At 41.9% G+C, this 18309-nt stretch overlaps 1 protein-coding gene and 1 pseudogene across 1 annotated transcript in view; both read right to left on the reverse strand.

Annotated features, from left to right (window-relative positions):
* The window catches only part of LOC121578517 (testis-expressed protein 264 homolog), a 131555-nt gene extending 124272 nt beyond the window's left edge, over positions 1-7283 (reverse strand). Inside the window, exon 1 of the mRNA XM_041892884.2 lies at positions 6724-7283. Coding sequence (XP_041748818.1) covers positions 6724-6981 — 258 coding nt within the window. The 5' untranslated portion in view covers positions 6982-7283. The remainder of the gene's footprint in view (positions 1-6723) is intronic.
* Positions 7284-15597: 8314 nt separating this feature from the next.
* Positions 15598-18309, reverse strand: part of LOC121578764 — a 33165-nt pseudogene continuing 30453 nt past the window's right edge.

Below are 18309 nucleotides of genomic sequence, written 5' to 3' on the forward strand. Positions count from 1 at the left end.
CGCTTCCCGACAGTGAGGATACTTTCTGTTCGTTCAGATAAACTACAATGCGTCCCGTAAGCAATTTTTAAACTCTTCTAACAAGATTAACTCCGTAGAGAGGTAAAATCAGTTACCTTACTAGCACTGTGCCATTTGTCAAACAGATTTCCTTTGTCTCTAGCAAACTCCACATAAGTCTGAGTAGGAGACTTTTTATGAGACCTAAATCTCTGTCGATATGCCTCAGGAACAAGCTCATAGGCACGAAGAACAGTAGCTTTGACCACTTCATAATTCAAACTGTCTTCAAGAGGTAGCGCTGCCAGAACCTCTTGGGCTTTACCTGTTAGTTTACACTGAAGTAATAGGCACCATACCTCTTCGGGCCATTTCAATGCTACCGCTATACGTTCAAACACACTGAAATAGGAATCAACCTCTGACTCCCTGAACACAGGTACCAAGGTGATCTGCCTACTAATATCAAACGTGAAAGCAGCCGACACAGCTGGTGAGGATGGCTCACTAGCAGGCATAGTATGAGCAGCGACTAACCTCGCTGTTTCTGCCTCCAGTTCCATTTTACGCACCTCCAGTTCCATCTTACGCGTCTCCAGTTCTTGATCAAGCCTACGCGTCTCCAGTTCTTGATCAAGCCTCACGCGTCTCAGTTCTACCTCTAGCTCACGCGTCTCCTGTTCTGCCTCCTAGCTTACGCCGTCTCCTGTTCTGCCTCTAGCTTACGCATCTCCAGCTTGTCTTGCCTGATTTGTGCCCGCTCTTCCGCCTCCATTTGGAGCCGTGTCGAGCGGACATCGATCCTGGCATCACTGTCAGTCAGTGGGGGAGAGTGGGTCATAACGGGCAATGTGGCTGGAGCCTTAGCCTCGTCCTCCAGACACTGATGGGCTTACAGGAACAGCAACCACATCCCCTACAGGAGCAGCAGACTCAGGCGGCGGTAACTCAAGCACTCGCTCGTTTAACAATATCGCTAACACTACTTCCCTAACTTCTGCTTTCACTAAACCCCTCGGTATGGGTACAGAAAAGTGGTCAGCCAAAGCCTGTAGATCCACTCTACGGCAATTATCAAAAACCTCCCACGTAGGGTTTTCCAAAAATGCCTCCAACTCAAAAGTAGCCATCCTACTAGCAACACGAGCCGTCGACTACTGAACACACAAAAAAAACAGGTAGTTACAGCTGCCAAGCTCAACACTGAACCAGACACTGACTAATTTACATGAGTAGCATGGGATAGATAGGATCCCCAGACGAGCCCCCACTTTATGTTCACGAACCCCGTGGCTCTAAACATCTAGGGTGGATGGACATGAGACCCGTAACATAAATTCATGTAAATTATAAGTGTGGCAGGGAACAGTGAGAACCAAAAATGACACAACAACCATGAACTACCGTCAAACACAAAGTGTTTATTTCTGAACACACGGTAAGGGTTTGGGAAAAAGGGCTGAGCAGGACCCAAGAAATGAAACAATAGTGTAAAACCCCCCTAAACTGATCTAGCCTGCCTAAAGAACCGCTAGGCTACTGCTAGTCATACAAAAGTACAGTGGGTGGTCCGCTCAGGGTCTAACTAGTGTTTTTAGACAGATTTCTTCCTACGGGTAATGTACGCCCAAGGGCAACTAGCTTAAACTCCCCTTTTCCCAGAAACACACCAAGCTACAAAACAGGGTAATCAGCAATAAAGTACGTACACAATACACAGGACACAACAGTATCCAAACTCACATAAAGAAATGGCTTCTAACAAAGTTACCAATAGGGTAACCAACAACTTAGTGAGTACACAACACACAGGACACCACCGTGTCCATACTCACATATGGAAAAAGTCTCTCTCAACCAAGTTACCAATAGGGTAACCCACAACTTAGTGCGTACACAACACACAGGACACCACCGTGTCCATACCCACATATGGCAAAATCTCTCTCTCTCAACAAACACAAGTCACTGGTTTTATATAATGGGATGTGTGATTGAACAAACGAGTAACAGGTGGTGCAATGCACAGGAATGTTCCCTGATTGGTCCAATCAGCAGACACCTCAACGACCACCAATCAGGAACATACAGGACACCTGTGATTAGGGCAGAAGGAGAGAAACACACAAAAACACAGGATACCTGTATCCGTAACAATTACTTTCCCATTGTTCCTTAACTGTACTGTATGATATACCATTTTCTAGCTCTGAGTCTCTACTTTTATCCAATGTAAAAAAACACAAATTTCAAATCTTGCTACATAAGACCGAATCGAGCCGGTCGGTCACAAATGGATGATGAACATCCACAAATGAATATATACCATACACTAATTGGAGTGTCACGGATTTACATTTACTATGTTACGTCTACCCCGGAGTCCAGATTGAAAAGGCTCATGTAGGCTGTCTGCACACATTACTCAGGGATGGCGGAATGACAGGGGGTTTCTACAAAATCATTTAGATATTTTTCTGCTTATAATTTACGAAATTTGGTAGGCTATTGGTTTGTCACCTTCTCTATAATTAGATACATGCAGCTTCTATTCTGTCATTACTTGATGCTCATCTAGAATACTAAATAAAACCTTGCTCACCAGAATAATGTCATAAATTGATAGAATTATCAATGCATCATCAACAATCTAGTTCACGTCGGTCAAGTTCTCTTTCATTTCTGCTCTCTCATGGAGCGAGGACCAGTTTGACCAGTTAAGGAAATGAAAAGCTGTGAAAACGATCCAACATGTTTCTGATAGTATTTCAGTTAGTCTTGGATGCATATTTTATGTGGATGAAAATTAAAGCACTGTCAGCTTTTATGTCGCTGAAAGAAATTGCACAAAACACATCTTACGCAAAAACGTAAGAAGCTTCTTAAGAAAAAAAGAAAAGTTCACAAGATAGTAGGTGCAATTCGTCAACAATATCTTAAGATTTCTATTATTATTTAATTTTTTACAAACTTCTCAAATATATTTTTACGAACTTCTTAACTATCTACTTAAGATGATTGCTGCTAGGCAATCATGTTAGCATATTTGTTACTGAGATTAGGCCTTCTGTTCTAAAACATGTTCTTAGGTTTAAAATAATCAATACTGAAACTTTCAGATGAAGTTAGTGTGAATTAAACATGTTCAATTGAATTGTTTTCTCACTTCCAAGGGTTTAGCTATCTTGGAATTAAGAGCAGTTCCAATAAAAAAATCCAATAACTTTCTTTTCAAGAATCACATTTCTTCTTAACTATTTTCTTAAGAAACTTAAGAACATTTTGAAGAACTTTATTGATGAATAGCAACTTTTCTTAAGTTTATTTTTAAGTATAAAGTCAAGGAAAAAAATTGCATTTAAGAAGAAATGTCTTCTTATGGTTTTGTGAATCCGGACCCAGGTCCCAATGTGCGCATTCACATTCTCTCAAGATGCTGAAAGAAAGCAATCATATTTCTCCACTACGGTTCCTGAGACAAATGTAACATTTGGTCTATAATTTTACTGCGAGCAACAGTTAATTCTGCAGGAGTTCATATTATAATAGGCTACATGACGGATGATTGGTTTAATGAAATTGATAATACGAAGATTGTGGATGCTGTACTGTTAGATTTCATTGCAGCCTTTGATATTATTGACCAAAACCCATTGTTGAGAAAACTTGTGTTATGGCTTTTCAACCTCTGCCATATCGTGGATTCAGAGCTATCTAATAGAACTCATAGGGTTTTCTTTAAAGGAAGCTTCTCTAATGTCAAACATGTAAAATCTGGTGTACCACAGGGCAGCTCTCTAGGCCCTCTACTCTTTTCTATTTTTACCAATGACCTGCCACTGGCATTAAACAAAGCATGTGTGTCTATGCATGCTGATGATTCAACCATATACGCATCAGCAACCACAGTTAATGAAGTCACTGAAACCCTTAACAAAGAGTTGCAGTCTGTTTTGGAATGGGTGGCCAGTAATAAACTGGTCCTGATCTCTAAAACTAAGAGCATTGTATTTGGTACAAATCATTCCCTTAGTTCTAGACCTCAGCTGAATCTGGTAATGAATGGTGTGGCTGTTGAACAAGTTGAGGAGACTAAATTACTTGGTGTTACCTTAGATTGTAAACTGTCATGGTCAAAACATATAGATTAAATGGTTGTAAAGATGGGGAGAGGTCTGTCCGTAATAAAGAGATGCTCTGCTTTTTTGACACCACACACAAAGCAAGTCCTGTAGGCTCTAGTTTTATCTTATCTTGATTATTGTCCAGTCATATGGTCAACTGCTGCAAAGAAAGACCTAGTTAAGCTGTAGCTGGCCCAGAACAGAGCGGCACATCTTGCTCTTCATTGTAATCAGAGGGCTAATATTAATACTATGCAAACAGCACTGACACACACACTTACCCCACCAGACATGCCACCAGGGGTCTTTAAACAGTCACCAGGTCAAGAACAAATTCAAGGAAACATACAGTATTTTACAGAGCCATGAGCGCATGGAACTCCCTTCAATCTTATATTGTGCAAGTGAACAGCAAATCTGGTTTATAAAAACAAATAAAGCAACACCTGACGGCACAACGCCTTTCCTCCATGTGACCTACTTGTTGTGTGGACGTACTGACATGGATGTGTAACTGATAGATGCACGCACACACACACACACACACACACAACATGTTAATGTTTTTAAATGTATGTAAATTGTAAAGTATTTTGTCTTCAATATCTTTTTCGTTATGTGTCGGACCCCAGTAAGACTAGCTGTCGCCATTGGCGTCGGCTAATGGGGATCCTAATAAATCAAATCAAAATGTGAGGCCTACAGTCAGTGTCCAGACTTCAGTTATCCTATTATTCCAACTATTAGGCTACTAATTCTGGCAAAGAGACATACCTTTCAAAACACCAAAAAGTGTTATGAATTACATTTGGTGATTGTTATTCATTAGGCCTACACAAGTCTTGTAACCTTAATTGATGCGTACACTGCTGTCCGCGCGTCTCTGTCTCGGCCACTCATCTTTGCCTTGGCAAAATGTCAGTGTTATCATCGAACCACACTGCATTTTGGAGCATATTCCACATGTTTTCAAGTCTATTTGCTCAGTTTTCAAGCGACTGACATGCGGTAATGATACATAGTGTAATAGCCTACAATTTTAGTGTACAAAACATTAAGAACACCTTCCTAATATTGAGTTGCACCCCTCCCTTTTGACCTCAGAACAGCCTCAATTCGTCGGGGCATGGACTCTACAAGGTTTCGAAAGCGTACCACAGGGATGCTGGCACATGTTGACTCCACAGCTGTGTCAAGTTGGCTGGATGTCTTTTGGGTGGAGGACCATTCTTGATACACACAAGAAACTGTTGAGTGTGAAAAATCCAGCAGTGTTGCAGTTCTTGACACACTCAAACCGGTGCGCATGGCACCTACTACCATACCCTGTTCAAAGGCACTTAAATATTTTGCCTTGCCTACTCACCCTCTGAATGGCACACGCATACAATCCATGTCTCAATTGTCTCAAGGCTTCTCAAAATCTTTCTTCAAATCCGTCTCCTCCCCTTCATCTACACTGATTGTGGATTTAACAAGTGACATCAATAAGGGATCATAGCTTTCACCTGGATTCACCTGTTCAGTTTATGTCACGAAAAGAGCATGTTCATCATGTTTTGTACACTCAGTGTATGTTTTAATTATTGTGATAGGCTCATGTTTTACCGGTACGGCATACCCTAACTATTTATTTCCGGCTTACATTCACTCCTGGTCTTGTAGGAATTTCACATCACAAATGTAATCATCAACCTGTTGGTTTTGTAGCCTGTCTGCTCCTATTACCACTGGGTCACACCACTGGGTCACATGAGTGTATCCAGCCAGTCCCACTGGCCACCCAGCCTGTGTTCAGCCCTTATCATCAGTTGGGATCTCAGTACACATCTATGCTATCTAACAGGAAGCTGTTGTGTGGCTGCCACAGCTTGTTGACTAAACACCCGGGCTCATGTGAGGACTGGAGGAACTTATGAATCCATCACAATACAGCTGCCAGCTGTATATTTACAGGTGGTGCTTTACAGTACAGGACAGGTATAGTAAAATATTAACAAGGATGTAACCATGAAACTCCAAGAACTGTTGCAGTGTAAAGTTACCAAACAGTGGGGCATTGAGAAGGAGGCCTGACACTGGCCTAGGAACAACCCTCAAGCCAGTTTCTTCTTACAGCTGTTGTGTCATTAGAAATTCCCCACAAGCACTATAAATGAGTGAACAGAACTGCATTCATACTACAGTCAGGGTGTACTTACTAGACTATATTTAGCATTATGTTATAAGTTCTGTTTTTTCATCTGACCCATGGAAGGGAGGATTTGCTCTCGTTGACATTTATGAGTCAGTTGCATGCTAATGCCAAAGTAAACTGAAACCACAATAGGGGGGAAATCATCAGCTGCGCAACGTGGCATTGTACAGCTGACTTTATGCATGCTCCCAAATCAGAATTCCATTCAGCTCTCTGGATTCAAGGCATGTCCCTTTGAAAAGAGTGGTCTGTGAGAAAACATCTGGAAGTGAAGACAGCATAACTAATATAAATGAACTGTTTCTCTCTCTCTCTCTCACACACACACACACACACACACACACACACACACACACACACACACATTGACAGTCAGGTCAGCATGCCATTCAGGTGTCTTACCTCTGTGGAGTCATCATAAGACACACGGATGGTATTGAGCTTCGGTCCAATACTGACAGTCTCTGTGAATGCAGCACCACAGTCTTTATAAGGTCCTTTATGGAGTTTGTAGGCAATGGTAACGTTTTTGATATAAGGCGACCCTGTCTTGATATTGACCTCAGTGAACAGCCCAGAGTACACAACAGCTGCAACCACTGTTACAATCAAACACAAGATGAGAAACACTATCAGTGCTAAAATAATAGAGTCAGACATTTTCTACACTAACACTGCTGCCACTGATGCAACTCTAACTCTTCCCAGTGAAACGTTCTGTTCTGACAATGTCAAGCTCTATATGAAGTGTCAAGAAGAGCCTCCACGGGATGTACGAATTTTCGGAGTCTACAAACAGCGAACGTCATGAATAAAATATCCCCGAGATTTGAAAAGAAAATGTATATGAATTGCTTGTAATGTAAAAATAAACCGTACAACTGTTGTTTGCATTCATAAGATTTTCCGTGATAACTGAAGGTAGGACTAAAGATTTTTCTAACTAACCCAAGATAGACCAGAGTCTGTCGTTTCCAATGGAGCAAATTAATCATAGTCTAAAGAACAAGCAAGGAGGTGGGCAGAGCCAAGCATAAGCTACTGAGATCCTATTGGCGCGTTCTAGCATTTGTTTGCATATTTCCGTTAGGGAACTCAATTCGCCCTTGCACTCCTTCTAAACAACGCGATTTTTTGAAACTTTGGCAAAGGGTAGAGTCTAAGAAACGCAGTCCACTCTGTTTGAAACAGAAAACAGTATGGAGATTAAATGTTTCATTGATGAGAAAATTAGCAGAATGTCGGCCAAAATCCATCTCGCTCCATCTTCTCCCACTGCCGGCCACTGGGCTTCCTCTCCATCACCATATTTGGTAGTGAGTGGAAACGCCAACAGGATGCTTCACATTTATACATCCGGTGAAATATCTGGCTCATTGTTCTATCTATGGTAGGACGGTCGGCTTATATAGCCAAACACCGTTTATTTCCCTAAACACAGGAACATGGTTCCCGGATAAACCATCTTGCCTCATATGAAGGGGTGTCCCTTTTCGATGAAGCTCGACATTTTATCTTTAATCATAAAAGTAACTACATAACATTTGTGCATTATTGTATGAATTATTATTACACTATCAATCGCATTGTTGGCTATTCAAGGTGACATTTATTTTAAAGTAGCTAGAATATATTGGCACGAGACTGTACCACCACATTCTCTTACACTCTATGGTGTTGTACACGGCGTAGGTTCCCTGACCAAGAAGCTGCGTACATGGGGCGTGCTCGAGCGGATCACTTTTGTCATGTAGATCACAGCCTTTCAAAGTGTATTGCATTATGGGGATAAACGTTTTCAGACTTCGGCCTACATGTCGACTACATAAACTTTACAAAACGAATCTGATCAAAAGTCATGATGTTTTCTCTACGGTCAACTGCAAGTTTCTGCAGTTGCTCTTCACCAACTTCATCCTGCAGCCATCGCCTGCATTGTTGGAGGCTTTTTTCAAACAATCATTAGGGTGTTTTTGTTTGACCTACAGGAACATAACCAAAGACATGACTGAAACCAGAACCAACTTTGCCTCAATGGTTATGTAGAAATGAATGTGATATTTGAGGCTCTCTTTCTCAACAATTGATTGTTCAATGTACACACATATATATATATATATTTTAGGGGGTAGATCAGTTTTAATATTGCTGATAGATTTTAACTTCCATCAATGTAATTGTCTGCATCACTTCCAATCCCCCATGTTTTTTTCTCGCAAATATATATATATATATATATATATACAGTGGGGAGAAAAAGTATTTGAGACACCGCCGATTGTGCAGGTTTTCCTACTTAAAAGCATGTAGAGGTCTGTAATTTTTATCATAGGTACACATCAACTGTGAGAGATGGCATAAATGACAAAAAATCCAGAAAATGACATTGTATGATTTTTAAGTAATTAATTTGCATTTTATGGTGGAGACATAAGTATTTGATCACCTACCAACCAGTAAGAATTCCGGCTCTCACAGACCTGTTAGTTTTTCTTTAAGAAGCCCTCCTGTTCTCCACTCATTACCTGTATTAACTGCACCTGTTTGAACTCGTTACCTGTATAAAAGACACCTGTCCACACACTCAATCAAACAGACTCCAACCTCTCCACAATGGCCAAGACCAGAGAGCTGTTTAAGGACATCAGGGATAAAATTGTAGACCTGCACAAGGCTGGGATAGGCTACAGGACAATAGGCAAGCAGCTTGGTGAGAAGGCAACAACTGTTGGCGCAATTATTAGAAAATGGAAGAAGTTCAAGTTGACGGGCAATCATCCTCGGTCTGGGGCTCCATGCAAGATCTCACCTCGTGGGGCATCAATGATCATGAGGAAGGTGAGGGATCAGCCCAGAACTACATGGCAGGACCTGGTCAATGACCTGAAGAGAGCTGGGACCACAGTCTCAAAGAAAACCATTAGTAACACACTACGCCGTCATGGATTAAAATCCTACAGTGCACACAAGGTCCCCCTGCTCAAGCCAGCGCATGTCCAGGCCCGTCTGAAGTTTGCCAATGACCATCTGGATGATCCAGAGGAGGAATGGGAGAAGGTCATGTGGTCTGATGAGACAAAAATAGAGCTTTTTGGTCTAAACTCCACTCGCCGTGTTTGGAGGAAGAAGAAGGATGAGTACAACCCCAAGAACACCATCCCAACTGTGAAGCATGGAGGTGGAAACATCAGTCTTTGGGGATGCTTTTCTGCAAAGGGGACAGAATGACTGCACCGTATTGAGGGGAGGATGGATGGGGCCATGTATCGCGAGATCTTGGCAAACAACCTCCTTCCCTCAGTAAGAGCATTGAAGATGGGTCGTGGCTGGGTCTTCCAGCATGACAACGACCCGAAACACACAGCCAGGGCAACTAAGGAGTGGCTCCGTAAGAAGCATCTCAAGGTCCTGGAGTGGCCTAGCCAGTCTCCAGACCTGAACCCAATAGAACATCTTTGGAGGGAGCTGAAAGTCCGTAATGCCCAGCGACAGCCCCGAAACCTGAAGGATCTGGAGAAAGGTCTGTATGGAGGAGTGGGCCAAAATCCCTGCTGCAGTGTGTGCAAACCTGGTCAAGACCTACAGGAAACGTATGACCTCTGTAATTGCAAACAAAGGTTTCTGTATAAAATATTAAGTTCTGCTTTTCTGATGTATCAAATACTTATGTCATGCAATAAAATGCAAATGAATTACTTAAAAATCATACAATGTGATTTTTAGATTCCGTCTCTCAAAGTTGAAGTGTACCTATGATAAACATTACAGACCTCTACATGCTTTGTAAGTAGGAAAACCTGCAAAATCGTCAGTGTATCAAATACTTGTTCTCCCCACTGTAGATACATATATACACTGCTCAATAAAATAAAGGGAACACTAAAATAACACATCCTAGATCTGAATTAATGAAATAATCTTATTAAATACTTTTTTCTTTACATAGTTGAATGTGCTGACAACAAAATCACACAAATTATCAATGGAAATCAAATGTATCAACCGATGGAGGTCTGAATTTGGAGTCACCCTCAACATTAAAGTGGAAAACCACACTACAGGCTGATCCAACTTTGATGTAATGTCTTTAAAACAAGTCAAAATGAGGCTCAGTAGTATGTGTGGTCTCCACGTGCCTGTATGACCTCCCTACAACGCCTGGGCATGCTCCTGATGAGGTGGCGGATGGTCTCCTGAGGGATCTCCTCCCAGACCTGGACTAAAGCATCCGCCAACTCCTGGACAGTCTGTGGTGCAACGTGGCGTTGGTGGATGGAGCGAGACATGATGTCCCAGATGTGCTCAATTGGATTCAGGTCTGGGGAACGGGCGGGCCAGTCCATAGCATCAATGCCTTCCTCTTGCAGGAACTGCTGACACACTCCAGCCACATGAGGTCTAGCATTGTCTTGCATTAGGAGGAACCCAGGGCCAACCGCACCAGCATATGGTCTCACAAGGGGTCTGAGGATCTCATCTCGGTACCTAATGGCAGTCAGGCTACCTCTGGCGAGCACATGGAGGGCTGTGCGGCCCCCCAAAGAAATGCCACCCCACACCATGACTGACCCACCGCCAAACCGGTCATGCTGGAGTATGTTGCAGGCAGTCTGTCACATGTGCTCAGTGTGAACCTGCTTTCATCTGTGAAGAGCACAGGGCGCCAGTGGCGAATTTGCCAATCTTGGTGTTCTCTGGCAAATGCCAAACGTCCTGCACGGTGTTGGGCTGTAAGCACAACCCCCACCTGTGGACGTCGGGCCTTCATACCACCCTCATGGAGTCTGTTTCTGACCGTTTGAGCAGACACATGCACATTTGTGGCCTGCTGGAGGTCATTTTGCAGGGCTCTGGCAGTGCTCCTCCTGCTCCTCCTTGCACAAAGGCGGAGGTAGCAGTCCTGCTGCTGGGTTGTTGCCCTCCTACGGCATCCTCCACGTCTTCTGATGTACTGGCCTGTCTCCTGGTAGCGCCTCCATGCTCTGGACACTACGCTGACAGACACAGCAAACCTTCTTGCCACAGCTCGCATTGATGTGCCATCCTGGATGAGCTGCACTACCTGAGCCACTTGTGTGGGTTGTAGACTCCGTCTCATGCTACCACTAGAGTGAAAGCACCGCCAGCATTCAAAAGTGACCAAAACATCAGCCAGGAAGCATAGGAACTGAGAAGTGGTCTGTGGTCACCACCTGCAAAACCAGTCCTTTATTGGGGGTGTCTTGCTAATTGCCTGTAATTTCCACCTGTTGTCTATTCCATTTGCACAACAGCATGTGACATTTATTGTCAATCAGTGTTGCTTCCTAAGTGGACAGTTTGATTTCACAGAAGTGTGATTGACTTGGAGTTACATTGTGTTGTTTAAGTGTTCCCTTTATTTTTTTGAGCAGTGTATATATATATATCCTTTAAAAAATATAAATTTCCCTTTATTACTTTCCAACCCTACCACCCCTTCCCTAATTGGAGTAAACTGGTGAACAACAATGCTTAGGCCTCTACTTCGAGTTTATAAATACTATATAGATTTTATGGACACAGTCAATTTTACAATAATTATATTTTGTTTGTTTTTACTCCTGAACTTCCTCAACCTCTCCGATCATTTTCATGATGTCCATCCGGTTTGCTTCTATATTCCATATCTTTCTAACTGTGCTCTTTCACAAAAGCTCTCAACCTATAACCTATATACTTATTATGGACACAGTATGCTTTACATTAGTTATCTTGTTGTTATTAGTTGTTGTTAGTTGTTATTAGTCCCATCCTTATATTTTAAGTTTGTAAGTGTGATATGGGGGTTGGAGACATGTTTATTTCGACTTAAAGAACAACTTTCATAAACAATGGCAGCACTGCCATGTTGCCCTTAGCCTTGCGGTTGGAAAACCACATCAGTAGCTAGGTCTCCATCCAATTGGCGACAGATTTTTATGCAAACATTCTAGAATCCGCATAAAGAAAATATGCGCATTTTCTCACCAGTGGTGTTTCCACCAAATGGACTTGTGATGATAAAAATCTGTGCATGATGACATAAGTCAGGGGTGTCAAACGTCCGGCCCGCAAACGGGTTTAATCCGGCCCGCGAGATGATTTTGTAAAGTATAAAAATGAGCTGCAATTTTTCAATAAAAGAAACTGCTGTTCCAATTGTGTCCACTGGATGGCGCAATAGTAATTGTGTTAAGCAAGCAAACTGTTTATACCGGGGCAGAGCAAATAGGTCAAGCAAGTGCAGCCAGTCCGGATGAGCTACTTTGTTTTGCCCGCGATATTTATTACGGCTTCTACTTTTAACATTATGTGCTTTGGCACCCTCATTGCCCCAATATGTCTCTGTCAAAAAAGAGAAAAGTGGACGCAGAGTGCAGAGTGTTCCAAGAAAAATTGTCATCCTTCTATTTATTCACGGAATTGAATGGGAAAGCAAAAAGTAAAGTAATTTATTGCGTTTTTGGTTGCAATTGAGCACAATTGAGCACGGACATTACAGATGTTGCACAACTGGCCATTTTCATCCGCAGAGTTGATGACACATTGACCGTCACCGAGGAGTTTGTGGAGTTGGTGCCGATGACAGATACAACGACAGCAGCTGATATTTTCACTGCACTCGTCAGCGCGTTGGATAGGGTCGGAGTGGACTGGTCCCGCGCTGTCAGCCTGGCTCTAGATGGTGCGCCCTCAATGATCGGGAAAAAAGCAGGCGTTGTGACAAAGTTCAGAGAGAAAGTGCAATCTGCAAATGGAGGACGTGATTTTTGGACTTTTCACTGTATTTTGCACCAGGAGGCTTTGTGTTGCAAGTCATTAAAGATGGATAACGTCATGAAGGTGGTTATTATTTTGATTATATTATTATTATATTATTATTATTATATTATCCAAACTGTTAATTTCATCCGATCCAGAAGCCTGAATCAACGTCAGTTTGACAGCCTTCTCAGAGAGAAAGACCACATCTATGGCCTGCCATACCACACTGAGGTAAGATGGTTAAGCCGAGGTGCTGTGCTGAGGCGTTTCTTTGATTTACGAGAAGAAATTGAACAGTTCATGGAAGAAAAGGGCAAACCAGTGTTAGAATTTCATCCCGCAGAATGGATGCAGGACCTTGCATTTATGGTGGATGTTACAGAGCACCTGAATAACTTGAACAAACAGCTGCAAGGGTGCAACAAAGTTGCCACGCAGTATTATGACAGTATACTTTCTTTCAAGTTGAAGCTGTCATTGTGGGAGACGCAACTCGCCGGTGGTGATGCAGCTCACTTCCCCTGTCTGAAAAATGTGTGTGCGACCCAACATGTGGCAGACATGAAGCGGTTCAAAGATAAAATAACGGGACTGTTAAGGGAGTTTGAGCAACACTTTCAGATTTTTGGTGAACTGGAGAAAGACTTCAACGTTTTTTGTTCGCCATTAACCGTGAATCCCTCTGATCTGCCCGTCAGCATCCAACTTGAAATAATATACTTGCAGTGTGACTCGGATTTGAAGGGCAAATTTGCCGCAGCTGGCTTGGACACATTTTATCAGAATCTCTTGCCAGGTTACCCCAACTTGACAGCCCTCGCGGCAAAACTGTTGTGCATGTTTGGAACCACATATCTTTGTGAGCAAGTTCTCTGTAATGAGCATAAATAAAACAAAGCTGCGCTCAAGGCTCATGCACAAGCACTTGAATCACATCCTGAAGTTGGCTGCCACTCAGGATGTGACGCCTGATATTGATGCGCTGGTGAAAGCTAAAGATGCCAGGTATCAGGAGTCAAATAAACTATGCAACCCCACTTAAAGTGCTGCATGAGACACCCTGATATAGTTCTGTGATCTGTGATATACTTCTGTGAATCACTGAGGCATTGTGTGTTTGTGTGTTGTTTGTCCTCAGAATTTCAAATAGCTTGAGGTGTTTTATGATTAATAGTGATGTTGTGCTTTTGGACACACTGTCCTCAGGCTCCAGCTTTATGTTTATATGTTTTTATGTTGATGTGCTATTGTTTTTAATTTATTTTTATTTTATTTGTATATTTAACCTATTCTTGCACTTGTTTGGGGAACAGGATTTCATTATTTGTATCTACATTTCTGCCTGAGAAATGACACCCTGATATAGTTCTGTGATCTGTGAAACAGTTCTGTGAATCACTGAGGCATTGTGTGTTTGTGTGTTCTTTTTCTTTAGAATTTTCAAATAAACTTGAGGTGTTTTATGATTAATAGTGATGTTGTGCTTGTACTATTTTGGACACACTGTCCTCAGGCTCCAGCTTTATGTTTTATGTTGATAGTATTAAAACAAAAGTTTTTTTAGAAAACAATCTGAAGTTGTTGTTTTTTAACCACTGCGCCACTCGGGAGCAGTTATATATACCATGATTTTACCGGTCCGGCCCACTTGGGAATAGATTTTCCTCCAAGATTTTCCTCCATGTGGCCCCTGAGCTAAAATGAGTTTGACACCCCTGACATAAGTGAAAACTACATTTTGTGTGCACTAAATTTTCATGTACCGAATAAAAATCTAAAGTTCAATATGTTTCCATCACATTTTAAACTATCGATAGTTTTGTCACAAAAACTGTTGAGTTAAATAGCAAATGTGCATACTCTGGTCTTGGCACACGCGCTGTAGCCAACAGCTCGTGTACGCTAGTCTACATGATGAGATTATTATGGATAAAAGCCAGAATATTTAAGCATCGATCATCATGTCACCAGAATAAGACCCTCGATATTTATTGTAATAGGGCATCAAGATCACTGTTCACTTTCACCACCCTGTGAAGTTCATCATACATTATTTCATCTGTAGCCTTTAAACTGCATGGTTTCCTGAGTCATAGTGGGAGGACCACACAACATATCACCATATTGTGTGACTAAGTTTACTTCAATATGATGGTTATTATATTAATATTTGCGCATAAAAGAGTTTCCACCAACATTTCTCAAATAATACATTTTACAGACACAAAACGATTCTACCATGTTGAGCAAGAAAATGTTCTGTCGGCATTTATCAAATTCTACCGAAACTTTCCATCACAGATGTGATTTAAAAAAAAATATGCTATGACTTTATTCGCATTAAAACTGTGGATGGAAATGTGGTTAGTGTCCGACTTTTGCAGATGCACCTCCCCCAACTTCACTCCTCAACCTTTGTCTACAGTCGGTTGCTTTTGCCTTACCACTCAATGGAGTCCATTGCATTATCTACTACAGTTTCAGGTAATGAATCAAGCTTGTGAGACTGGGAACAAGACTAACTTGTATATATTTGAATGATACAGTACATCACATTATATCAGTTGCTCCATCATCTAGGGACCCAGTTCATAAACAAAGATAATGTTATAATGTTTGACAGTGACAAAAACTAGACATACAAGGCTCTCTCACATTTGCAAACACTGATTAATGTAACTGCCCAGTGTTTCCAGACTTCTATGAAATAGGCCTATGACCTATAATAGGTCGTTACTAATAAATATCACAATAAGGTGCAGATCTTTCGATTTACCTGCTGAGGGGCAAGGAGACCTGCAGCTCTGCTAAAACCATTGAATAACTGCATGCCGTTTTCAAGGGATTGTTAAATAAATTATAACTATTTGGCCTCAGACATTAGCGTTTGAAACAGTTCAGCACTCTAATGCTGTTTGCAGCGTTTTGAACACTCATTAACAGTGACCCCTCCTTCCCCAGAAATCCACTAAATGTCAATGTTCTCAATGGCAGCAAGACACTAGGAATCGCCTCTTTGTTCTCCCTGACCTATTCCTATCTGAGTGGGCAAAGGGATATGGGTTATGCAAGGTTAGAGTTTGTTGACACCAAAAGGTCAAGAGCTCACAGAGTCGACAGTATTCCTCCACATTGTCCTAATCATCCGAGTCATCTGCGATTTCATCATTGTTCCCCTCTTCCTTCCTGTTGCCATTCTTCCTCTCCTCAGTCACTCTCCTGGGCCTGAAAGAAACAGTAAAAATTGAGCTTTGTAATTTTGCCACAGCAGGGCATTAGACTGGAAAACATCTCCCTTTGCAAGCAGAGGAAGCTGGGGAAGTGGCCATGTGTGATAAACAAACTGAGCAGTGTTTTAGAAGGATGCTGTACTCTACGGCAAATCACCCCATTTATGTAGACTAGAGGGCTACTGTCTAACAACATGGCTCAGTGCTCCTGAACCTGCCTCACTGTTGTTTTCTGGATCTTGCCAGTAATGATTAGCTAGGAACAGAAACCGTACAACTTATCTTATCAGCCCAGTGTTCCACACACAGATGCCCATTTCCCTTATAGCTGCCTGTAAACCTCAATGTTCACTACATAAGGATCCTCTACAAATCTAACTGTTCTTGGGATTACAATAGACAGAAAGCTTGAAGAAAATGAAAGGTTACAAAAAAAACAAAATTAGTATATTGTGTTTCAATCAAATATGTAACAAAGAGAGAAATTATTTTAGCAATTACATTTAACTCAATACAGTAGCTTTATACGTTTATGGCTTGTACCTCATCCTCTGACTGCTCCTGAGGCAGCTGGGAGCCTTCCTCCTCCTCCTCTTCATCACTCCCCTTTGAGGGCTGAGAGAGGATCTCCTCACCCTGCAAGACAAAGGCATCTATTTGATTTGATTTATTAGGATTCCCATTAGCCGACGCCAATGGTGACAGCTAGTCTTACTGGGGTCCGACACATAACAAAAAAGACATTACAGACAAAATACTTTTAAATGTACATACATTTAAAAACATTACCATGTAGTATGTGTGTGTGTGTGTGCATCTATCATTTACACATACAATACCAGTCAAAAGTTTGGACACACCTATTCATTCAAGGGTTTTTCTTTATTTATACAATTTCTACCTTGTAGAATAATAGTGAAGACATCAAAACTATGAAATAACACATATGGAATCATGTAGTAACCAAACAATTGTTTAAAAAAATTATTCAATGTAGCCACCCTTTCCCTTGATGACAGCTTTGCACACTCTTGGCATTCTCTCAACCAGCTTCACCTGGAATGCTTTTCCAACAGTCTTGAAGGAGTTCCCACATATGCTTAGCACTTGTTGGCTGCTTTTCCTTCACTCTGAGATCCAACTCATCCCAAACCATCTCAATTGGTTAGAGGTCGGGTGATTGTAGAGGCCAGGTCATCTGATGCAGCACTCCATCACTCTCCTTCTTGGTCAAATAGCCCTTACACAGCCTGGAGGTGTGTTGGGTCATTGTCCTGTTGAAAAACAAATGATAGTCCCACTAAGCCCAAACCAGATGGGATGGCGTATCGCTGCAGAATGCTGTGGTAGCCATGCTGGTTAAGTGTGCCTTGAATTCTAAATAAATCACAAACAGTGTCACCAGCAAAGCATCCCCACACCATCACACCTCCTCCTCCATGCTTCACGGTGGGAACTACACATGCGGAGATCATCCGTTCACCTACACTGCGTCTCAAAGACACGGCGGTGGAACCAAAACTCTCCAATTTGGACTCCAGACCAAAGGACAGATTTCCACCGGTCTAATGTCCATTGCTCGTGTTTCTTGGCCCAAGCAAGTCTCTTCTTCTTACTGGTGTCCTTTAGTAGTGGTTTCTTTGCAGAAATTCGACCATGAAGGCCTGATTCACGCAGTCTCCTCTGAACAGTTGATGTTGAGATGTGTCTGTTACTTGAAATCTGTGAAGCATCTATTTGGGCTGCAATATCTGAGGCTGGTAACTCTAATGAACTTATCCTCTGCAGCAGAGGTAACTCTGGGTCTTCCATTCCTGTGGCGGTCCTCAGGAGAGCCAGTTTCATCATAGCGCTTGATAGTTTTTGCGACTGCACTTGAAGAAACGTTCAAAGTTCTTGAAATTTTCCAGATTGACTGACCTTCATGTCTTAAAGTAATGATGAACTGTCGTTTCTCTTTGCTTATTTGAGCCGTTCTTGCCATAATATGGAC

Source organism: Coregonus clupeaformis, chromosome 12 (genome assembly GCF_020615455.1).
Source record: "Coregonus clupeaformis isolate EN_2021a chromosome 12, ASM2061545v1, whole genome shotgun sequence".
NCBI lineage: Eukaryota > Metazoa > Chordata > Actinopteri > Salmoniformes > Salmonidae > Coregonus > Coregonus clupeaformis.